This window comes from Vicugna pacos, chromosome 2, assembly GCF_048564905.1.
Source record: "Vicugna pacos chromosome 2, VicPac4, whole genome shotgun sequence".
In the NCBI taxonomy this organism is placed as follows: domain Eukaryota; kingdom Metazoa; phylum Chordata; class Mammalia; order Artiodactyla; family Camelidae; genus Vicugna; species Vicugna pacos.
The window spans coordinates 17,494,054-17,519,104 of record NC_132988.1 but is presented as its reverse complement, the minus strand read 5'-3'; the positions used below and the strand labels follow the sequence as shown (position 1 = coordinate 17,519,104).

At 36.3% G+C, this 25,051-nt stretch overlaps 1 protein-coding gene across 4 annotated transcripts in view; it reads right to left on the bottom strand.

Annotated features, from left to right (window-relative positions):
- Window positions 1-16,585: 16,585 nt before the first annotated feature.
- Window positions 16,586-25,051, bottom strand: part of TTC29 (tetratricopeptide repeat domain 29) — a 210,675-nt gene continuing 202,209 nt past the window's right edge. For 3 of the 4 annotated variants that reach the window (XM_031692490.2, XM_072976073.1, XM_072976075.1), the window contains 2 exons: window positions 17,250-17,316; window positions 16,586-16,751 (listed from right to left, as the gene is read on the bottom strand). In XM_031692490.2, coding sequence (XP_031548350.1) covers window positions 16,700-16,751; window positions 17,250-17,316 — 119 coding nt within the window. In that variant the 3' untranslated portion in view covers window positions 16,586-16,699. Of the gene's footprint in view, window positions 16,752-17,249; window positions 17,317-22,038; window positions 22,353-25,051 lie in introns of those variants that run through there. The other variant, XR_012079909.1, reaches the window with a different exon arrangement.

The window sequence follows — 25,051 nt, the reverse complement described above, 5'->3', positions numbered from 1 at the left end:
ATTACACAGGTAATACATATTTGTCATTAAAAACTCACAAATACAAATCAGTAAACAGAACAAAAATCACAAACAAGTAAATGAAGAAAAAATCATACAGACATAGTGTCGTTAATAATTTGCTCTAGATTTGATCAGTGTGTTTAGGAAGATTACATTATATATGTATTATTTTGTTATGAGTTGGCAATACATTTTGTGAAACAGAATTTAAAAATCCACCGAAGTATGGATTTCCAAGCCTAGTTTTCATTCATGTCTGTTTTCCCTGTTACCCAGACCCACTTTCATTAGATTTGTGTGTATCCTTTCACTGCTTTTTTTTTTTAATTAAATTAAAAATTTGAAAAGATACTATTTTTTAGAGTACTTTTAGGTTGACAACATTGAGAGGAGGGTACACAGATTTCCCATGTCCCCCTGCCCCTTCACATGCATAGCCTCCACCATTATCAACATCCCCTGCCACAGCGTACATCTGTTACAATGGATGAACTCACAACATAATTTGCCATTGGTGTTACCATGCAATGGGTTTATTATGTTATTTTAAAATAAATAATGCTTTTTAAAAATTCTGTTTCAATTTCTAATATGGTAAGCATCAATATAAAAAGCCCACATAAACAGAAGCTCTTTGGGGTCATCAATAAATTTTTAGAATGTGAAGCCTCCTGAAACCAAAATGTTCAAGAATCATATTCTTGTTACTCTGCTAGGGCTGGGCAATTTGAAAATGGGTGAGGATGGAAAGTTCAAGGCAAATCAATCATTAGGGTTTGTGTTTTTTTTAAATATGCATGATCTATTCTCTGAGTCGGTCCTCACATCCTCATTGACGTAAATGGAAGTTTGCTTGCTTTAGCACAGTGCATAAACTGAGCTAAATAAACTACAGTGAGCATTTTTTTGTCTTTTCCTCCTCTTTCTGTTTTTACCATTTTGATTCTAGCCAGATGATTTCTATTAGGTCAATGCCTTCTATGCCTTAAATAATCTTGTTTTTGTTCTTTTATTCAGAATTCACCAAGAAGCCTACTTTGTTCAAGTCTATTCTGAAGCAGTGCTATCGCCTTGGGTGGAGTACGTTGAGCGCGGGGCATGGCTGTGTGTGGTGTCACTTGAGGGGCTGCCATGAAGTTTTATAAGTGACAGCAGATTGCGGATAAGAAGTCATCATTATCAACAAGAACAAGAACAACCATAACATGACCCACTGAGCATCTTTACATCCCATCTCTACGTTTTTGTATCTGGGCAAATTTAAACTTTGCAGATAAAGTTTGTATATGTATTTATGTGCATGCGGAGTAGGGTTCTGTCTAGGAGATGGATGTTTGGTTACATACGCCCTTTTAAGGATGCATCGTAGCTTGGCGTTAGCTAAAATACTTGGCTAACATTTCTGTCTTTGATTTAGGCTAAGGCTTTTGGAAGGATGACTAGACCAATGTCTACTTCAACTGTCATCCCTAAACCGTTGCAGAATCCAGCAATGTGGTCCTATAAGTTACTACCAGCTTGAATCAGCATAAAAATGTCAACAACACAAACAAGGCATATAATTCAGATTTACTGCTAATATCTGCATATTCACTTTTAAACAGATAGACATTCTATATGTAGTTTGAAATGAAAAAACTCTATTGATTCTAAATGTTGAAAGCCTGTCAATTTGCTGAAGTGTAAATGTAAATATTATTGCAAGAGTAAAATGCAGCAGTAATTAATGATTATAGAACTTGTTAACTTACAAACAAAAATAATCAGAATATTTCAAATAATAAATGTATAAGGAGATAGACTTAAAGTAAAGGTTAATATTCAGATAGACTATAGGAAGACTATTATATCCTCTGAGAGCCTTAATAACATTTAAATAATCAAGAAAAAATAATAGAAATCATAGCATAGACATTAGAATTAATCTTCGAAATTGTATTAACATCCAAACATTAATGAAAACAACCTTTAAAACTATTCTTTTTGTACAATATTTTTTAGCTGTCTAATTCCATTTAGGCCACGAGTCTTTTGGGATAAAGTTCTCTCTGGAAATTCTTCACATCTTGAAGGATGGGATTAAAAAGCAAAATGTTAAGTTTGCCTTGTTAAATTTGACAAGGTGGGAAAACAACCCAAATCATGTGCAACATCTGTAAAAAGTCATCTTTGATCTAGACATGACAAAGAATATACAGAATAGAGGGAGACAGTGTTAAACAAAAATGAGGAATTCCTAAAACACGCCCCTATTCCAATCTCTGTGACTGAATCTATTTAGTATCACAGATGAAGTGTAAGAAGTGTACGGTGAACTCAGGAGCAGTCCATCAGCTGACAGTGCCGAGGAATTGTTCTTTCTATATTATGTCAAACTAAAAAATTTTTACTAGTGGTTTTAATGAAAAATTATAGTAAAAAAGTACTTTTTTTTGTAAAACCCAAGATGGTGATATCTACAAAATTCAATCTGTGATGGTAAACTAAGAGTTTAGTCTTAGGTTGGGCTAAATATTGATTTTTTTTTTTGGCTTCATTTCCTTTTTTTTAAATTGAAGTGTAGTCAGGTTACAATGTTGTGTCAGCGTCTGGTGTACAGCATAATAGTTCAGTCATATGTATACATACATATGTTGATCTGAACATGTGTTTATTTTGTGTTAACACATTGATTTGCTGCACCCCTGCTTTTTTTTTTAAAGCATTACCCTCCACCCCTGTTTATAATAAATAAAAAAGGAAGAGCTCACAGTGCTGCAGATGAAGTTGGGCATTTTTTCTGTGTGTGTGTGGTTTTGTGTGTGAGTTTGTGTGTGTGTGTGTGTGTGATTTTATAATTTTTTTCTTCTCAGAAATGTTTATTTCTTTTTGTCCAATTTTTTAGGGGGAGTTGTGTATCTCTTTCCTTATAGTTTCATGAAAGTTCTTCACAAATTTTGTTTACCCTTGTTTTATCATTCATTTTGTGGCTTTTTCCCCCCCACTCTGCTTTTGGTGTCTCTTGATGAACAGAAATTTAAAATTTTTAATTTGTCAAATTTATTGATATCTTTTGTTTGAAAGGTTCTTTCCTAACATGAGGCCATAAAAGTATTCTCCTATATTTTTTTCTGAAGGTCTTGAAGTTTTGCCCTTCACATTTAAATCGTCAATCAATTTGGCATTTATTGTTTTGTGTATGTATTAAGATAAAGCTCCAATTTTATTCCCATGCGAATAGCCGAGTCTCCCAGTACTAGTCATTGAATAGTCTGTTTTGGTAATTTTTCAGTGCCATCTCTGGCATAAACCAAGGTTCCATCTGGGTATCATTCTGCTGTGGGCTTCTGTATTCCATTGGTCAGTTTACTTATTCATTCACAAATGCTACATTCTAAAATTACAATGGATTTACAGTAAGTCTTGATTTTAGTGCAAAAAATGTTCTCCTAATTTGTTCTCTTCCTCCTCCTTCTTCAATGGTGTCTTGACTATTTGTAAGCTTTGCGTTCCCTTATTTATTTAAAAATTGGGGTGCCAATTTATTCGAAAATTCTGTGGTGATTTTTGTTTCTTGAAGTAAACTTTACCTGCCATAAAACATGTGTCTGTTCAAATACTTTGCCTTTTTATTAAATTGGAATGTGTGTCTTGATTTTATTGAGTTGTATGAATTCTATATTCTGGGTCTAAGGTCTTTGTCATATAATTGAATGGTGAATAGTTTCTCCCAATCTGTGGTTTGAGTTTATTTTTTAATAGCTTTCATTAGCAGCTGCTTTTGGATTGTGTGTTTTTGTTCATTTTCAAATGTCTTTATTCCAACCATTCAGGATGTATTCATTCGACAGAAAGTTCTAATTTGATAGCTTTTTTAAATGCATAATTCAGTGAGTTTCAAAAAAGTGCATAGCTTTATATAAACAATAACTAATCAAGATATAGAATGTTTCCATCACCTCAGAAAGTTCCCTTGTGATTCCTTTCAGTTAATCTCTACCTGCCAGAAGCAACCACTTCTCCCTTCAGCAGTTTACAAATGTTATTTGATTGTCTTCTGGCTTCCATGATTTCTGATGTGAAGTCTGCCATGGCTTCTGTTGTTGTATATCATGTATTTTTTTTCTCTATTAGATTTTCTCTTTAACCTGGATCATCAGCAGTTTGACTTTGATGTACCCAACTTTGCTACCCTTTTTTATTTGGGGTTCCACTTGTTGGATTTGGAAGTTGATGTTTTACACCACATTTGGAAAATTTTGGCGTTATTTTTCTCACATACATATATGGCCTTGTCTCCTCTCTCCTCTCCAACTGGGACACTAGTTATACTGTATGTGTTAGAATATTTTGTATTGTCCTTCAGGTCACTGAGTTTGTTAATTTTTTTCGATCATTTTCCCCCTCTGGTTGGATAATTCTTTTTGATTTGCTGTCAAGTTCATGATAACTTTCTCCTACAGTTTCCAATATACTCTTAAGCCCATCCAGGAATTAAAAAATATTTATAACACATAATATATATATATCAGCATAGTTTATACTTCCAGGACTTCCATTTAGCTCTTTTTTATAGTTTCTATTTCTCTGCTGAGATTCTGCGTATGCTTACTTAGTATGACTATCTTTCCCTCTAAGCCCATGAACAGAGTTATAATATCTGCTTTAAAGTCCTTATCTGCTAATACTAAAATCCAGATCACCTCAGGTCTGTATCTATTGCCTGTTGTTTTTCTTGGTTAGGAGCCATCGTTTTCTAGTTTTTCTTAAATCTAATAATCCGCTGCTGTAAGCTGGACATTGTTATGACACATATTTGAGAGACTGAATTTTTTCTGAATGTTGTTGAATGTTGTGCTATAAGACACAATAAATTACTAGCAGATCCTTTTAGCCTTGACAAGTCTGCTTTGACTTTTTTCCCCTATATTACACTTACTTGTGAAATTACAAAAATCTCTCATATATGTATATTTACACACACACCTATTTGCATGAAGCTGAAACATCTTGTACCACTTGAAGATATTTTACTAATCATGAAATTATTGCATTCTATTATTACTAATTTCTTTGTAAGTATATTCTATTTCCTTAATTACATTGTAGGCCTCAGGGATGGATTTTCATTTTATAGCTTTTTGTAGTCATGGGATTTGACACACAGCTGGCACTCAATAAAAGTTATTGTTTTAATGATTATGAAGAATGTCTTTTGTGGTCCTTTGGGCTTTGCTCCAGTATTTCTTCCATAGCTAGTCTTACTCCAATTTTATGAGTCTGAAACATTGAGTTTATTCATTCATTCATTCATTCATTCATTCACATACATCCATTCATCTGTTCACTCAACAAACATTTATTGAGAACTTACTATATGCCAGTCCCTATCCTGGGGCTGTGAATACAACAGTGACGAAGATGAATGGTGTTCACACCCTCATAGAACTTATGAGTTAGTGGGGTATTGAGAGGTCAGCCTGGCTACTCCATGGTGTTGCTGCCTTGAAATCCATCTTGTTTTGCCAACTAACCTGAAGGGGCCTTACAGACACGAATCCCCTTGTGAGAGAACATGCCCTAGATAACAGCGTCTCAAGCAGTTGTGAGTTCTTGATATGACTTCCCCAACAGCCCTTGTGGTAAACGTCTTCCCTACCTCCCAGGACCTTCCCCTTTTGTGCCTCTTAGATAAGACCCCATGGAGCTTTCTGAAACCCTGCTTCCTTTGGTTTGAACTGACCAATCTGGTCCTCGCCCAGGAACCCTAAAGCACTCCACCCATGGACACTAATAAAGGCATGTGCCCCAGGTCCTGCCTCTCTCAATATCTGCACCTGCCTGGCCTCCCAGTGTGGTTGCTCAAAATGTGCTGTGTACTTCCGCCAGGACTTGGGAGCAGTAAACGTCATTTCAGTTTCTCCTGTGGTCTTTTGCTGCTCATCATCTGGTACCCTGTGTTCTGTTTAATTAATGTTAATTTAGCAGTGGGGGAGAATAATAACAAGGAAATAAGCAAGAAACTACATAAGATAAAGTGAGCACTCTATGAAGATAAAGAATAAAGGAGGTAGTCATTGTGATGAAGATGCATGTGTATTTTTAAAAATAGGATTGTGAGAAAAGTCTTGTCTGAGTAGATGATATCTGAGCAAAGATCTTAGGCAGAGCATTTAAATGAGTTTATATAAAGAGAATAAGGTGTTATTTATTTATTTGCACATCTATAATTTTTATTCACGATAATGATTATTGCTTTTTGATACTGACAATACATTCTCCTAGTGGTATGTCTTCTCTCTTTGTTAAACCAGTGGCTAAGTAGAATTTTTCCTGATGACCCAGAATTGGTTTTAAGAACATAAAATTGAGTACTCAAATACATCATACTACAACTATCACAAGCTATAAACAGAACTAGAATTATTTGGATTGTTTCAAGTTTTTTTGTTATTATGAATAAAGCTGCTATGGACATTTACATACAGCTTGGATACAGTAAACAAAGATTTTAATTTCAGCAAATCAGTGGTTCCAGTTCAATTATTATTTTACAAATGGAGTTGAGTTCCAATCTGCTCTTTTCCCAATAAAGGTATTGTCATTAAATTTGATATGTAATCAACTGTAAAATCATTTTTCAGCTCCAAAAAATTATTATTAAACTGAAACACTTTTAACTTCAGCACCACTTATTTCAGAACTTCACTCAATAATCAGTGACATGAGGGATTTCTTTACTGAATTGGATGATAGTTTTTGAGAACTGGGAGAAATTGCCTCAGTTTGTGTGTGTGCATGTGTGTGTGTGTGTGTGTGTGTGTGTGTTATTCACAATGTAATGACTACAAATACAACATACTTTTAAGTTTAATCTTCATTTTTCTCCATCACCTTCTTGTCTGGATAATCAACAAAACAGTCAAGCCCTGATTTGTAGCCTTTGCCAACATTCATGGTGTAAATGCTTCCACTGCTGCTGAGTTGAGGCTATCAGTGTGATATCCATGAAAGTGGGGTTGGGATGAGATATAAATGGGATGAGATGAGATGGTACAGTTACGTAATATTTTCAGCACTCACGAACAGCCACAATAGATGTAGGCAACACCTAGAGCATGGGTCATAGCGAAATGAGGTACAACACCCTGCAAAAGGTAAAGTAGTGAAGTGAATACAGTAAAATGAAGTTTACTTTTTAACAATGGCCGTGTTAAACTTGTAAAATTCTTAAACATTTAACGACTGGCTCTCGCACACCTGTGTAAACTGGCTCTAGCACACTGCTGAGGGAGGGTGACTTCGCAGTGCCCCGAGAGAACCTTCTGGCAGCCTCTGCAACACTACCCGGGTTCGCTTTAGCCAATACCCCTCCTCTGGAGTATGCCTTCCAGACACTTACACACAGTCCTGGAGGGACTTGCACAAGGGTCCGCATCGAAGGCTGTAGGATGGGCAATTGGAAGCAATGTGAAAGTTTAACCTTAGGGGAATGGAAAGCTTTAATGTGGTGCACACAGACCTGGCACGATCTCATCTGTGGCCATTGAAGACACAAACTTAGACCTGACAACACTTATGTCTCTCAGGGACACACACATTAAGGCATAGTCTGGACAGACTAGATAGAGTAGGGGGTGAGATGCTTAAGGAGAGAAGTGAGTTTTGGGATTGGTGGTGAAAGGAAGAAAAACAGACTTGAATGAAAAAAAAAAAAAACCCTAGCATTGGTCCTCATCCCACTCAATGAGGAGAGCAGGCCCTGATCTGAAGGGTCTGGGTTTCTGACTTCGCAACCCAGGGGCAGAATAAGGGCCTTCGAAATGTGAGCGGATGTGATATATATAATTTACAGGCAGAAACTTTAAGGAACCATCATTTATGTCCACCATTCCTCTTTTCTCTCTGTCATGAGAAGGGTGATGTCTCAGATGGGGGTTTCCTCAGCCTGGATCCCAGGGTAAAGAGAACAGGAGGCAGAACCACAGCCAAAGTCAACACGTGAGAAAGCTGCCTTGTTGCCATGAGCCACTGAGATCGGGGTCGTTTCTTATTGCTGTATTGTACAACTTAACCTTATGGATATAAATGAATTATTTTAAACACACTTGTTATTAAACATGCTATTTTTATGCATTTGTTTTTAATTGAAGCATAGTTGATTTCCAACATTGTGTTAGTTTCTGGTGTACAGCATAGTGATTCGGTTATGTATGTATTCTTTTTCATGTTCCTTTTCATTATAGGCTATTACAAGTGTTGAATATAGTTCCCTGTGCTATACAGTAGGACCTTGTTCTTTATCTATTTTTTATAGAGTAGTTTGTATCTGCTAATCCCAAACTCCTGGTTTATCCCTCCTACCTCTTCCCTTTGGTAACCATATGCTTATTTCTATGTCTGTGAGTCTGTTTCTGTTTTGTAAATAAGTTCATTTGTCTCGTTTTTGTAGATTCCCTATATGAGTGATACCATATGGTATTTTTCTTTCTCTTTCTGGCTTACTTCACAGAATGATGATCTCTAGGTCCATCCATGTTGCTGCAAGTGGCATTATTTCATTCTATTTTATGGCTGAGTAGTTTTCCATTGTATATATATAACACATTTTCTTTATCCATTCATCTGTCAATGGGCATTTAGGTTGCTTCCATGTCTTGGCTATTGTTAATTGTGCTGCTATGAACATTGGGGTGCATGTGTCTTTTTGAGTTAAAGTTCCCTCTGGATATATGCCCAGGAGTGGGATTGCTGGATCATAGGGTAAGTCTATTTCCAGTTTTTGAAGAAATCTCCATACTGTTTTCCACAGTGGCTACACCAAATTATAGTCCCAGAAGCAGTGTGTGAGGTAAACGTGCTATTTTTAACTGACACATAGGGTAAATAAAATAAATAAAGAAATATGATCTTGAGGGAGTCTGGCTGCTGCAGAAATACTTACAGAATTGCAAGTCCAAGGCAGCAAAACTGAACTTCTTGAGTACTTCCTGATTCTGCCATAATTTTGTATGCTAGACATAAAATATGATGATGTATCATTATTCTTGAGATCTGAGCCATATGTTAGAAATAAGATGCTGGAGTTGAATAATTCGCTAATGTGTTGCATTATGAGTGTTTACAAAATATATATTACAGAGTCCTTGATCTTCAGCCCCTATCTACACTTGTTCAGAGTAGAGGTTTTACAGCATATTAAAGAATATGTACAGAAAGCCTATTCTCACAAAACAATCTCTCCTTAATGCCTATTGACTAACTGGATAACCATTAGAAAAAATTAAATTCTTAATCCAGAAGGTTTAAAAAAAGGAGGGTTCTGTTCATCCTGTACATGTTTTGAGAATGAACTTGATTTTCCTAATCACAGTCTTTTGGCTTTGTTAGCTAAGTTATTGCACTAAATTCTGAGGCTTGTATTTCTCCTTAGGTTTTTTTTTATTAGGAGTTTAATTATTTCTAAGTTATTCTCACATAAATTGCTTCTGGTGAATTAATTGAGTAAAGGAAGAATGAAGACTATTCCTTTTTCTTATTTATGTCCATCAAAAAGGTCGTAGGTTCAAAATATATTAGATATTGGATATAGCAATAATACTTTTTTAAAGAGGATAGATTAACCTAAATTGAATAAATTATGAGTAAAGAATGATGCTAAAGTTTGACTGAACAATTTCCTCCTTGAATCATCACACATAACCTTAATGGCAGTCAGGACATGCAGTTTCAAAGCTAGATTAAACCTACAGCATCTTGACAGTTAGCAAAGGTGAAGAGATAACTGCACTGGGAACCTCAGTCCTGAATGAATTATATCACCTTAAAAAGCAATTGATGTTTTCTACGATGTGCATCAAAAATAAATTGATATCACCTGAAATTCTACCTTTAGACGTAACAACTGTTAACATTTTGTGGTATTTCTTTCAAGAACAGCTTTCTGTGCATATTCAATAATATAAACGCTAAATTTGTAGTAATTTGTGGCAGCAGCAATAGAAAACTGATATACCTAGTATGAAGGCACTATCAGTTATTTGACCAATTACTTATTATTGGGTATTTAGAGTGAATCTAGGTTTTGTTTGTTCTTTTGCTAGCATGAGGAAGAAACTTCAATAAATAGCTTTGCACCTTCAACATTTCTCACTTGTCTGATTACTTCTTCAGATAAATTTTTAGAGATGAAATTGCGAGGTCATAAAGTTTTTAAAGGCTTTTGGTACATGCTGTCAAATTGCTCTTAGATTAATTTTTTTAACAATTTCCATTTCTTCCACCTTGTTTTACCCACAATAACGCTGGTTATTTGTATTGTTTTAAAATTTTCATCATATGTGGTAAAGTATTAGTATGAAGTCATTGTTAATTTGCATTTCTTTGACCACTAGTGGGTGCAGAGCGTTGTTTTAAAGTTTAGGGCTTTACAAGTGGTGACAAGCTGATTATCCTCTGATGCTAAACTTATTCAGCCTCGTAAATTCTAGATTGTCCAAGCAAATAGCAATGAAAACATTTTTTTTACATGTTGTAGTAATTCATATATATACAAAATATAAGGTTATGGTATATACACTCAAAATTTTGGAGACAACAATACAGTCAATTTCAATTTCATAAATTTTATGGGGTGATTTTATGAACTGTTACTTCATACAGAGCTTGAGAGGTTAGAAACAGAAGCAAGATGTTAGGAAAGAAAAGCAGTTTTTAGTGAAGTATTAATTAAATCTAGGGCACTTGAATCTTTTTCTTTCTTTGATTTTCTTTGAATTTCTTTCTTTCTTTGATCTCAATTCAGGTCATTGTTTTTAAAATATAAGAATCTCCAAATAATAACATGGCCATATTACTCTCCAGGGCATACTTTATAATTTCTATAGTGTGTGTGTGGGAGGGAAGAGGAGATAAATACCAGTTAGGGATAACACTAATATGATGTATTCCTTGAAAAATATCCGGGTAAAGTTACTTAGGAAAGAAGGCAGTTAGGGCCTTTCACCTTAATGGAAGTTATGTTCATTTCTTTTTCTAAAGACTCCTTATATTTCACCTTTAAACGAGGCTCCTGATACGTCTTCTACATTTCTCTACATGCCATAATTTCTGTGTAGATACATTATGTCTATCCTGTGAGAGGAAAGGAAGGCCCCCAGAAGGGAAGATGTGGGAAAGAGAATAAAGATAAAGGGTCCTTAAAGGATCCGTATTTAAAAATTAGATCAGTAGGTGTCTATGCCAGGATATTATCAGTGTTAACCGAAAATGCGGGAGCACAAAGATATTTGTTTACTGTAACCTGGGATGCAATTTTTAAAAACCACTTTTAGGGAATCTTCTTAGAAAGTATGAAGACCAGAAAAGGTATGATGATATGGTAGCAAATTTTTTAAGGGAGCAACTGAAACCTCAAGTAATGGTGGTACACTATGGAATGCTGTATTTCAGGCACTGTCATTTTGATAAAAAAGGAATTAGAGACCATTGTAAATACTTATACTTTCTCGGTGAGTGGTCCTCGCTGCATTATTTATGGAAGGATCTTTTATAGGTAAGAACCAGCATTTGATGCAATTGTGATTTGCATCTGTCATCATAAAACCTTGATTTTGTTTTCAGGTTTGTTTTCAGTTTCACAAGTAAAAATGACTCAAATTGAAATTTAAGGAGAAAGCGCTGAAGAAACCTTTTGATTAAATCTATCAGAAGGGAGAGAGCAGTGTGGCTGTTTAGCATTTGATCATAAATCCTGGTTTCTGTTGACCTTCCCAACAGGTTTATGTTTGATATATCTAATTTCCTGAAGTGTTTTCAAAGGTGCGGACATTTTGATTAAAAATCTTCTCACGAAATTTTCCGGACACCTTTTTAAGGGATCTTAAAATTAATTTAAAAAGACACTATAAGCAAAAGGCTGTTATTACAGAAACGGTTTCAGAGGAAAAAAAATCAGTACTTGTTGTTTGGATTTAGAACTTCAAAGCTAGAATTGTTCTTATAAAAGGAAAATAAAGTTTTCTTATGGTTTATCTCATTTTTTTAATAGAGTGAGATGAGATGGGGTATTTGTAATGAAAATGGTTAAGGCAACACTTTACACCACAGTAGGAGAATCTTCTTTGTCTTTAATATTTTTATTGTTAAAACATATACACACAATAGTCATATATGTGGAAAAAATTTAAACAATGCAGATGTATAAAAAGTAAAATTATTTCCACTTTCCCATTCCCTAGAGGTGTCACAGTTCACATTTGGGTTTAGAATGTTTAAGACCTTTTTCTGTATGTATTTAAATATATACGTGACCACAAATACACAGAATTATATTTAAATAACAATGTGATCAGGCTGAATTTACTCTATAGTCGGAAACCTCTTTTCGTCTTTTGCTTCTTTAAAAATCATATTTATTGAGCTATAATTTAATAGTAAAATGTACCTTCAGGTGTACAGTTCAATTTGAGTAATGAGAAGCATTTATAACGTGTGTAACCGCTGCCAAAGCAAAACGCAGAACATTTCAACAGCTCCCAAGATTCTTTTTTAATAGTCACTTCCCTTTTTCTACCCCCAGCTATTGGCAGCTACTGATCTGATTTCCATTCTGTAGTTTTGTCTTTTCCAGAACGTTATCTAAATGGAACTTTTGTGATTGGCTTCTGCCACTTAGCATTGATGTTCATTTTGTTATATTTAATAATACTTGCTTTCATTTTATTGCTGAGTTGTATTTCATTTCATGAATATACTACAATTTGCTAATTCATTCACCATTGATGAACATTTGGGTCATTTCCAGCTTTTGGGCTATTATGATTAAAATTGCTATAAATATTCACACACAGGTCTTTGTGTGGACAAACGTTTTCATTTCTCTTAGGTAAATACCTAAGAATGGGTTGCTGGTCATGTGGTGTGTGGTTAAATTGATAAGAAACTGCTAAACTCTTTCCCAAAGCAGCTGTACAGTTTTGTATTTCCATTACTGATTTTGAGAATTCTGGTTGCTCTAGCATTTGGTATGTTCAGACGTTTAAATTTTAGTTATTTCAGTAGGCGTGTAGTGATAGCTCATTGTGGTTTTAATTCGCATTTCTCTAATGACTAATGGTGTTGAGAATCTTTTCAGGTGCTCATTTGCTATATGTATACCTTCTTTGGTGAAATGCCTGTTCAAATCTTTTGCCTATTTCTTAAATTGCATTCTTTATCTTGTTACTGAGTTATGAGAGTTCTTTATAAAATATCAATACAAATTCTTATCAGACAGATGTTTCGCAAATATTTTCTCCTGTTCCTAAATTTCCTTTACATTTGTTGATGGCTTCCTTTGCTGTACAGAAGCTTTTTAGTTTGAAGTAGTCTCATTGTTTAGTTTGCTTTTGTTTTGTTGCCTTTGCTTTCGTGTCAATTCTAAAAAATTCATCATCAAGACTGACGTCAAGGAGCTTACCCACTGTGTTTTCTTCTAGGAGTTTTATGATTTCAAGTCTTGCATTGAACTTCTAATCCATTTAAAGTTAATTTTGGTGTCTGGTGTAAGACAGTGATTCAGTTTCATTCTTTTGCGTATGCCTGTCCAGTCTTATTGGAGTGACTTACTGGACTGCCTGTCTTATTGGATACACTTGGAACACTTATTGGAACATCTTACATTTATAACTATTTTAAACTAATAACAACTTTTAAATTCAAATGCTATGCTTTGTTCTTTTCCTATTACGTTTTCTTTCTCTTTTTCTTCTGTTCCCTTTCTTGTGTCTCCTTTTCTTCTTTTCCCTTTCTTCTTTCTCCTCTGTTCTTTATGAATCTTTTTAAAAAATAATTTGTGTTTTATGAGCATTAGCTTTTGTTGTTGTTGTAAATCCTTCTCCTGCTCTGTTATTGGTGTTTTAACTTTGTTAACTTTTCACTCTATGAATATTTTTAATGTAGTCACATATGTTGTAGTCATTGTCTATTCTGTACCTGACCTTGATTTTTTAGTTAGGAAGGTGTTCCCCAAACACAGTCCTCTATTTGATTCCGGGTTACTTATAATTCTATCTGATTAGATGATGTAAGGTAGGGAACACATTACAGATTTTGCTCCTTTAAAGATAAACAATGGTTTCAGCACATCAATTACATATGCCATCCTTTCCCAATTGTTTTGAAATACTACCTTTATCATAAATTAAATTTTTATATATAACTGTGGCTGTTTCTGAGTGTTCTTTGTTCCATTGACCTGTTGGTCTGTTCCTGACCAGCACTACCCTTTAAATGCTTGTTTAAATACCTGTTTCTGGCTACAACAGGAAACTTCTGGAAAAAAGAGACCTGGAGATTGCTATAGAAGGTGTCAAAAGAGACGCTCAGACATTAAAACGTTTTAAAGAGATATTTAAGCAAAAATCAACCTGAATCATGGCAAACTGGAAGATTTTAGGAGCACTCCACTGACAGGAGCTTGGGGCAAGACTTTTACAAAAGCAAGGAAACTATTTGATTAGCTACAGCTCAAGTAGTTGCTTTATTTGGAAAATCCCAGTTGGTTGTTTATGATCGACTGTCTTTAGATTTTGATTTCTTAACCTTGAGGCATGTATAGGCTTAGGTTTTGGCTTGCTTATGCAGGCCACTGAGATATTAGAACCACCTTCAGTCTAATGGCCTCCTTGTTTGTTAATTTAACAAAGGTGTCTTCTCAGAGAACTCCCTTAACCACTTTATTTCTCTGTCTCAACATTTTGCAAGACTTGAGGGAGATATCTGGGGTTTCCTTGAAGAGATAAAGATACTTTAATTCTAATCTTAGGGCAAAACAAAACATGGAAGTCTGTGTGTATGGCAAAAAAATAATTCAGGAGTCAGCAATGCTGTGCAAATTGGTGCTAGTGATTTAATAAATAACAAAGGATGACTCTTCTATGTTTCCATATACTCATCTACAGTTTTTGGTGTTTGCACTGAATCATCTCCTTGAGCAGAAGGCTGATGCTTCACTAGCACGTGGAAGCAGTATGACTCCACGCTGCAGTGCTCTAGGGTTAGCCCCAACCTTTAATCATGAGGAATTCAAAGGAACTAGAATTAAAGTGTATGTTGACCAAGGTTAAGTATGAGCAAAAGTCTTTATTTTTGGTAAAGTACTTCATTTGTGGATTCCCCTAGACCTGCAAATCTCTAGATATTGTACACTTAATTATTTCAGCAATGCCCCCTCATTTTGTAAGGCATATTAGGGGGAGGAACTGAGACTGAAGGATTTTCATAGCCTTTTTAACATTGGTATGGAGACATGATATACTATCAGTTAAAAGTATCATAAAATATACTTTTACATAGTGTGATGTTGTAATATAATAAGAAATACATATGTGGTCTCCATCTCTGGTTTCTGGCACAGAGCTCCTAATGTAATACAGTAAATTAACATTAGTTTTTTGTCCCTGGCAACTCTGGAGAGAAGGATAAAGTTGAATAAAGCATCTTTTGTCATTAATAACAAGACCCTCTCAACCATGCTTCCATTTATGTTAATAAGGTGACTTTTGGAAAGCCCATGAGAACTGGGTCGGGGGGGGGTGGTGGGCTGGTTTCCAAGGGAGCCAACCATGTGATTAGAGGCTTGGAACTTCCGGCTCTAGACCCTGACCTCTGGGGAGGGAGAGGTTGGAAGTTGGGTTAATCCCCAATCATCAATGATTCAACCCATCATGCCTAGGTAATAAAGCCTCCATAAAAATCCTAACTGAAAGGGTTTGGGGAGCTCCTGGACTGGTGAATGAACTGCGGTCTGGGAGGGTGCCCCACCTTGGGAGGGCACGACAGCTCTGCACCCCTTCCCCATACCTTGCCCTGTGTGTCTCTTTTACTTGTCTGCCCATCTATATCTTTGTTATATTCTTTGTACTAAACTGGCAAGTGTAAGTACCCGTTTCTCTGAGTTCTGTGAACTGTTATAGCAAATTACAGAAGTTGAAGGGGGGGTTGTGGGAATCCTCGGTTTGTAGCCAACTCAGCCAGAAGTACAAGTGACAACCTGGGACTTGGAATTGGCGTATGAAGTGGGGGAAGGTCTCGTGGAACTGATCCCTTAATCTGTGGAGTCTGTGCTAACTCCTGGCTCTTAGTGTCAGAATCAAGTTAAATTGTAAGACATTCCAGTCCGTGTCCGCTGAGAACTGAAGAATTGCTTGGTGTGGAAAGATGCACACATTTGGTGTCAGAAGTGGTATAAGCAGAGGAAACAGTTTCCCTTTACTGAGGTAAAGCAAACTGTTTTGAATATTGCTTATCAATATACTAGTCTTTATTGCCTATAATCCTTTTATTCATGTTGAAAAGCTTCAAGAGAATTTTAGCAGATTTTTTCCTACATTTATCCACCACAGATTCTCTTAAGCTTAAAATGATCTTCTCATTAGACAGAACCACATTTTGACTCTATAGTAGCACTCTTTCTTGTAGAATAGTGGAAAAGAGGGAAATTTTACAGTTCATTTTATAGATAATTATTGACATTTCTAGGCCTTTGGGGTATACTTTTGATGTTTAAACATGGATTTGGATGTCTTAGACTAAATTTGTAGTAGCAAATTGCCATACAAAATCCAATGAAAACACAGTCATAGTTTTATTATAATTCTATCTGTATTATTTGTAACATATCCTTATTATTGGGATATAATTGAAGATGAAGGTGATATGATAAAGTTCTTCTTGCTTAGCACTGAGTCAAAAGCTGGTTTAAGTCTTTTTTTTGATTATCTGGAAATCTGAAATAAAATACATTATAAAATTAAATTTTATACTGGGCTAGAAAGTAAAAGACATTTGCTTTTAAGATATTACAGTTGACCCTTGAACAACAAGGGTTGGAACTGCAGGGGTCCACTTCTATGTGGATTTTTTTCAGTGGTAACTACTACAGTACTGCATGATCTGTGTCTGGTTGAATCCATCGATGCAGTACTCAGGATACAGAGGAACCAAGGGCTGGATATCAATTATATGCATATTTTTTACTTCAAGGAGGGTCCGCACCCCCAACCTCCAAGTTCTTCAAGGAGTAATTTTCCGACACTGCTTAAAACATTAAAACTATTCAAACTTGTGTAATATTTAAAAGTAAATCTTGATTTGTTTAAAAACAGTGTTTCGGTATTAGTTTATCAAGTTAGATGAAGTTACTCCTTTTGTGTCCGGAGAATTGCATTATACTTAGTATCTTGCATAATGTGGATACATAGAAACTTTAACTTGATTTACCATACCCATTGAGATCTTCTGAGTGCTCTGAGGTTTGACATAAACCTTCCATTGTGGATCTTCTAGACTCTCCTAAAGAAAAAAAAAAGAGGTATAAATTTAATGGTTTATCACAAGTACAGTTGACAGTTATTTTATTTTGAGTTTGAACATGGGAATCCCTTTTCAGGGATATCTACCCCTATCACCTGTATGATAAAAGTGAAAATATCACCTGTGTCACCAGGGAAGGTTGTGTTGGTCAAAGATGGCCTCATGATATCTCTCACTCTACATGTTCCTCAATAGTGTGACCTTACCACACCCCCTTGAAAAGGTGGAATCTAACTCCTGCCATCTTAAAATTGGGTTAGGCTTAGGACTCTTTTGTAATCAATAGCATGTGGAGGAAGTAACTACATGACTTGTGAAGCTAGATCAGAAAAGGCCATGCAGCTTCCATCTGGCTCTCTCAGGATGCTTGCTTTGGAAGAATCCAGTCACCATATAGTAAGTCCTACCACCCTGAGATTGCTATCCTGGAAAGGCCATGTACTGATGATCCAGTTGACAGTCCCAGCTGAGCCCAGCCTTCCAGCCATCCCACCAGAGCTCCAGTCTGTGAGTCAAGTTGTCTTGGTCCTTCAAACCTGCCCATCTGTCAGGTGAGTATCATCACTGGGTACCCTCAACTGATGTCTAACCAAGGCATGCTCAAATTCCTAACCCACAGAGTTACTGTGATGTATGAAATGGCACCTAGAACAGTCACTGCCTGGGAATAAGATGACTTGTTACTAATTGTCAGAAGGACAATTAACTCAGAGAGCAATATAAAGTATCCAAATGATCAAATAAGATATGGGAAGTGTGTATATAATTAGACATGTTAATTTGTTACTTAATTTTTATATCTTCCCTTCTCCTTTTGACTTGAATGCACCAGGACTTACCTAATAGGATGCTCTTTATCCTTGCTTATGATGGACCTCCAGGTCCCCGTCATTCCCTGAGTTCTACTTTTTGTAACGCTCTACACATTTCCTATTTTGTTCCCATCTACCCACCACAACTCCTGAAACATTTCCACTGTATTCTCACTCTATTTTCTGAAGTCCCCTTTACCTTCTGGATCTAACAGAAACTTGTCCTTTGAGGACACTGACAGCCTAGAAGCCCTTTTTGTTTTTCTTTTCCTCAGTCCTGTTACCATTGGACTTGGAGGTCAGAGGTGTCCTCCTCCCTACTGTATCTCTTTCAGGGCATTTGCCTTCTCCTTTTTCCTTCCTAAAACTTACATTATCCGTTTATATAATCAACTATTGCTGCGATCAACCTACAACTGGTGTCATTCTCAGCTGATTTTATCATTGGCTCATTGTCACTTTCCCACCACTTTAATTTAGCAATTTAAATGTGCATGTAGAAGATTCTTTCACCCTGGGTCTCAATTCCTTGAACTCTATGCTTTTAGATCTTGTCCGTTACCTTACTGCAGCCATTAATTCCCATGCTCACTCTTAGACTTTGTCATTACCATTAACTGCAAGCCCCTCTCCAACTCAGTTTCCTGCATTCAGCTAGTTGACTGCCAGCTTTTACCCTTTCTGGATAACTCCCTCTATTACCCCAACACCAGCAATTCCTTAGCCCCACTGGAACTTCCAATTCTACCATCTTTTCATTGTTCCTCCCTATCTTGATTTCTTCTTTCCCCTCTTCATATCATTTAAATTCCATGGTCATTCATGGTTTGCATATAGGCTGACTTCTTTGTCCTTTTCTCACTTTGTTATACTCACTTGACTAGTATAACCCTAGTTAAATCCAACTGTCTGCCTAGTCCTCTCCTATACGTTAAGGCTCAGTGTGGTTGGAAAACAAACCAATGGTCCTCACTTAAAATTCACGGTCACAGAGAATGTTGTATTTTGACAGGGGCGGCACTGGATCTGTAGATTGCTTTCGGTAGTAAGGCCATTTTGATAATGTTGATTCTTCCAATCCAAGAGAACAAGGTATCTTTCCATTTCTTTGAATCATCTTCAATTTCCTTCATCAATGTTTTACAGTTTTCACAGCATAGGTAACCTCTTTGGTTAAGTTTATTTCTAGGTATTTTGTTGTTTTTGATGCAATGGAAATGTTTATGCCAGTTATAAAATTCTGGTTTTCAAAGTGAAAAAAAAAAGTGAATGAAGGACTACAAATGGCAAAATATCCTTCTTTCTTATGGGTGAGTTGTTTTCCACTACATTTTTATGCTGCATTTCTTTATCCATTCATCTACTGATGTACACTTAGGATGCTTCCGTATCTTGGCACTTATAAATAATGTTGCTGTTAATAGTGGGGTGTATCTTTTTGAATTAATTCTTATTTTGTGGTTGTCTTCATTCCTTTGATAACTATGTAAGTTTAAAAAGCTAAAGCTCTAAACGTTCTTAGAAACAATGAACAGTACATATATGTAAATTTAAAAAAAAGGTGCAGTATATTGTGTATATGTATTTATATGCAATATAGTGTGTACATGCAGTCAAATTGTAACAATTCTACCTAATAAACTGAAAAATGAAAACAAAATTCATGGTCACAGACATTAGGAAGCCCTTAATACTTTCAGGCCATCCTATTAAACATTTCGAGTCCACTCATTCTTTTGCTTTCCTAGATGACTGATTTACTCTTTCTTCCATTTTCTCAAACCTCCAACCCTCCATATGCATCATTCTTCTCAGCTGATTCTTTATTTTCCAGTTTCAGAGAGGAAATAAAACATAGCTGGAAAAGGCTTCCACAGGCTCCGTGTCAAGAGTTACTGACTTACTTGTTCCTGTTTGATACACTCCGTATTCCCCATGCTCCCATGTAAGGCCAACTCCTCTCCTTCTTCGCTAGGTCTCTTCCTCTCTTGCCTACACAAGACATGGCTCCAGTAATTCCTTCTGCCTTTCACTTACCAGGGTTTTTGTTTTTTGCACTCTACTAGATCTTCCCCTTCAGCATATACATATTTGGTTGAAGCCACGTGAGTTAAGTTCTCACCAATGAATGTGGACAGAATGATACATCCTCCTCCAGGTCTGAGTGTTAGGCATTGGGCATCCATTGCCTAACATTCCTGTTTCCTCAATCTTGAACATGGAAAACTATGATTTCGTTTCTACCATGCAGACAATGACAACATCCAAGTCAACGGTTCTCAGTGGGGATGGCTTTGCTCCACAGGGAAGATTTGGACATATCTGGAGATATTTTTGTTGTCAACACTGGTAGGTGTAAGTGCTCTTGGCATCCAGTGGGTAGAGGGCAGGGATGCTATTAAATACCCTACAGTGCTCATGAGAGCCATTCCCCATCCTTCTCCTCAACAAAAAGAAATCATCTGGTTCAAAATTTCAATAGTGCAATATTGAGAAACCCTGCCCTAGGGGATGGTGGAGCAATAAGATGGAAGGTCATGCCCCCTGAATGCCTGTGGGACTAGATTGTAAATGTCAACGGCTCACTTCAGGGTTGCGGGAGAAACAAACTTCTATACTTTTAAGCTACTGTACTTTTGGGACTCTGAAATAGAAGCTTAGCCTTTACCTTAACTAATATATTCTATCACTCTTTGAGGTAAAGAACTACTGCGGGCTTCTCAGTTTAATATTTTCATTGCACGACAATAAATAGAACCACCCTGACACCCTACCGCCTATTTGATACTATCTAATGTCTTAAACAGCATTCCCTTTGGTTTGGAAGGATGGAACAATATTTCTTAAGCTGGAGAAGTCATTCCTAGGTTTTCCAAGTTTGAAATTATGCTTGGTTGGTCTCAAATAATTGCTTAGCATTCATTCCCCAGATGTTGTGCAGAGGTGATTTTTTTTTTTATTGTGGAATATTTCCCAAGTAGATTCTCTGAGAAAGCTAGCTGTATCTGGAGTTATTCTTTTACTCAACTTGGGCCACAGCTGCTTGTTTACATAAAAGATATTCACACCCGCTGTGTTAGGAAACCTTAGCAAAGGTGAATTTACACAGGGGAACAGCTGAAGTCCTCACTCAGGTGTTCTCAGACTTCTGTTCATCTGCAGCAAAGTGAGCATCGTGGGATTGTTGCATCTTGGTTCCATCTTGCAAAAGCACTCATTTTGATTCCTAACCCAGGTTTCCTACTGTAGGTCTGACTTAGGATATGATTTGAGATATTTGATCTGTAAGGTCTTCAAGGAAGCTGGAAGATTAGAACCCATATCACTCCAGCAAGGGGGACCAGAACCAGTGCACAGCTGGGACTATGGTATTTGCTTACACTGCCTACCATTCCAGTAGAAACAAGTACTTCCCTGTTGCTAATAGTAACAACTCTCAAAGGGCAGATTCCCACAAGTGGGCAATAAAAGGATCTCATTTTACCATCTTTTAGCCTACCTTGTACTAAAGAGCAGTAGAACAAGTCAACGATGCTGAACTGTAATAAGCCTACAATCCCATCCCTTTACTTGAAAACAATGTTAACATAATTTTTATATAATACAGTATTATATATAAACGAGATTTTGAAAACGTTATCTGTAGGGGAGTATAAATTGAAATGGAAAGGATGCTACCTGGTAGTTTTGTGACTGAAAAGGCAAATGAATTTTTATAATTTTGTCATGCAAAACATTTTTAGTGGCCTTACTAAAAAAGGGTAAATAATAACTCATACATAAAGGCTGTGTCAGAGTTTATAGACTAGACCCCGGTAATGGATTCAACCTTTCCACAACAAATCAAAAGTATTGTTGTGCGCGCACATGAATATACAGCAGTTATTACCTTAAATTTAAAACTCACTGTACGCAGCAAGCGCACAGAGCAGGAGATGAAGGCGGTATTGTATCAGTGTGGTCTGCAGAGAATTTCTTCATAAGGTTTTTGCCTTTTTGAAATATGTGTTGCAGTTCAAAGCTAAAGGCGTTACTTCTGAATAGTCATCACAGAGGTTGATTACGTTCGTATATTATATTTAGCTGGACCCTGCAGGCTATTACTCCATTAGCTATGCTGGTCCTGCTACTGTCAAAAAGTTGATCATCTAATGTTAAAAGACTGCGCTTTCTGTTGACCTTATCAAAATCTCTCAAAAGGTTCTGTCAAAAAAAATAAAATTCAGATTGTGTTTTATGAAAATGATTAAGAATAAATACCAGGTCTAAAAAAGTGTTCATATCTTATGGGTGACTCTAGCATTAGGCCATTATTAATGATGAGATTATATTTTGCTTTAGTATTTCAGGACATTTTACTTAAAGACGTAGATTCAATTTTAGTAGAAATAGTTCTTTTTCAGGCTGATAGTAGAGTCTCAGAAACTGACGTGGGAAAGAAGAAGAGAAGTCTCTCCCCTCGATGTATTCAAATCGTATAAAATTAACACCATCGAAGTAAGCCCAGTATATCAATATTAATACAGCAGCTTATTACGACATGGTTTTAGAAGGTGTTTGTACTGACGAGAACAGAGTATATACACTAAAAATTTGTTATTCACACTTGATAATCAGAAAATCACTTTAAATAAATAAATTAAAATTTAACTATTTACTCTTTAGACTGTGGTTATGTAGTTGGTTATATAGTTTCATTCATTTAATCGTTAACAGTTGAAAAATTTTAAAGAGATGAGCTGAATATATATTCTTACAAACCTTGAGTCCAATTGCCAATATAAGGCATATTTTGATAAATTTGACTTTTAATCATGTTATTCTGAATTAGCTACAGATTAAGTAATAAATGAAAATATATCTTTGACAAAGATATTGACAGGCATGGCTTTATTTTTTAAAATAACATATAACACTGTCACTAGAATCACAGTATAAAAGCTGTCCTTCGGGAACAAAGATGATTTTGAAGCTATCTCAGTTGAACAGCTAGCCTTTGAATTATGTCCCCAGAAGTGGTGATGGATTGGCACAGACTCATGTGTCCTTTCTGGCATGGTCCTCCTGGTGACTGATGGTGTGTAAAATGGCCGGTCAGGGGTACAGCCTGTGAGCCTGGAGGACAGCCAGACACACATTTTGGCCTCATTAGCACTGTTCTCTAATCAACTGAACTCTTCAGCAAGTGCAAGTTTCCTGATATTTCTTGCACTTGTTTGCCTTTAGCCACCCAGCTTGATACTCACAATAGAAGAGAAGTGAGCATCAGTCAGGATGAAACAGATGGCACATTCGACTGGGATTCTGAAGGGACTTTAATGAAGGAACTACTGAGAGATGAGGGCAGGGCTGGAGAATGACAAGGGGTCCTGAGGCACCCATGGACTCGCGATGGAAGGATGTTATGCCATTATCCTCCCCAGGCTGAGGGTAAAGGGGGAGAGGATGGCTTTACTGGACCCTGAGTGAGAGATGGAAATTTCGAAAAGGGCTCATCCATTTGCATCTAGAAGCAGCGGTGGTAGAGTGTCACAGCTGTCAGAACTGAGCTGAAGTCAGGGGCAAAGGAATAATTCCTGACCTCTCCACCTTCCTAACCTCTGATCTCCTGCTGGTGACTCCTTTTGGATAAATCCAAACCAGGAAGACATAAGGCAATAGAAGACAAGTGAACCTTCAGATGCAGTCTGAAGTCAGTTTCCTGGGACACAGAGCAGACAAAGTGGGAGAATGGATCTTGTGTGTGTGTGTGAAATCACATACCATAATCACAAAGTGCAAATGTTGCCACTTTGGTTGTGTGAAGCATGGCTTAAATGTCAACGTACTTGATGCTAACAAATGACTTGATGCTTCTCTTTCCCTTGTCTTTCTTTTCTTCTTTCCCTTTCTCCTTTTTCTTATTTTTTTTGGGGGGGGTGAGGGGTAATGTTGGTTTGTCATTCATGGCACTTCTCATTTTACAGTCTATAAAAATTCTGTGAACCAAAGCCTGAGATTACAGAGTTAATCTCGCTTTACAAAAAAAAAAAAAAAAAGCTAGGTTTCTTGTTAATACTTTACTACTCTTTGTTAACAAACAAAAAGGTAATCTGTTCTGTGTTTTAAATTAGAAATCATGATGTGGTTATTCTATATCTGAGGAGTATAAAAGTCAAGACTTAAACACTTGTAAAGCAGGACACATCTTTCAAGTTGGGCAGATTCTCTTAAGTGTCAAAAACTGATATGTGGTCTTTCAAACTACAGGTTCTGGTATATAGCAATTCCCTTTTCAAAGGCTTTTGTTACTATTTGAAGCTTACTGAAATCTATACAAGGATCAGAAGTATATTTGAGCTCAAAATTATAGGTTCTTTTTTCCCCTTTAAAATCATTATCTTAAATAGAGCTGGACTGGGATGAAGCATTGAAGAGACCACACTGAGGCAGAATTATACCGAATTTCTCCTTCTGGATACCTAACCCTTTAATGAGAGTATCTGAGTCATATCTATCAATCTACTCAGACACTGAATACTTTCTTAAGACAAATAAATACAGTGGTGTCTTCACATAGTTTTTAAAATTTCTATTAATGCTACATTACAAATTCTGCATTTTTTCTAGTCAAGATGCAGTAACTTAAGTCAGATAAACCTCTTTCCTGAAACAACTTCCCCTTCCAAAAGAACCCCCTAAATCTCAGACCCCACTCTAGACCTGGTAAATCAGAATCTGCATTTTAAAAGGGTACCAAGGTCGTACGTTTGCTCACAAAAGTTTGAGACTTACTGTTTTATATAACCTTATTCTTATTTAAAATCTCGATGACTTAAAGTAAAATAAAACCAAAATGGCTTGCTTGGTAAGAGGAGGAAGAAACAGCTGCGTGTTTTTTTCTTCAGTTGAAACATTCAGAT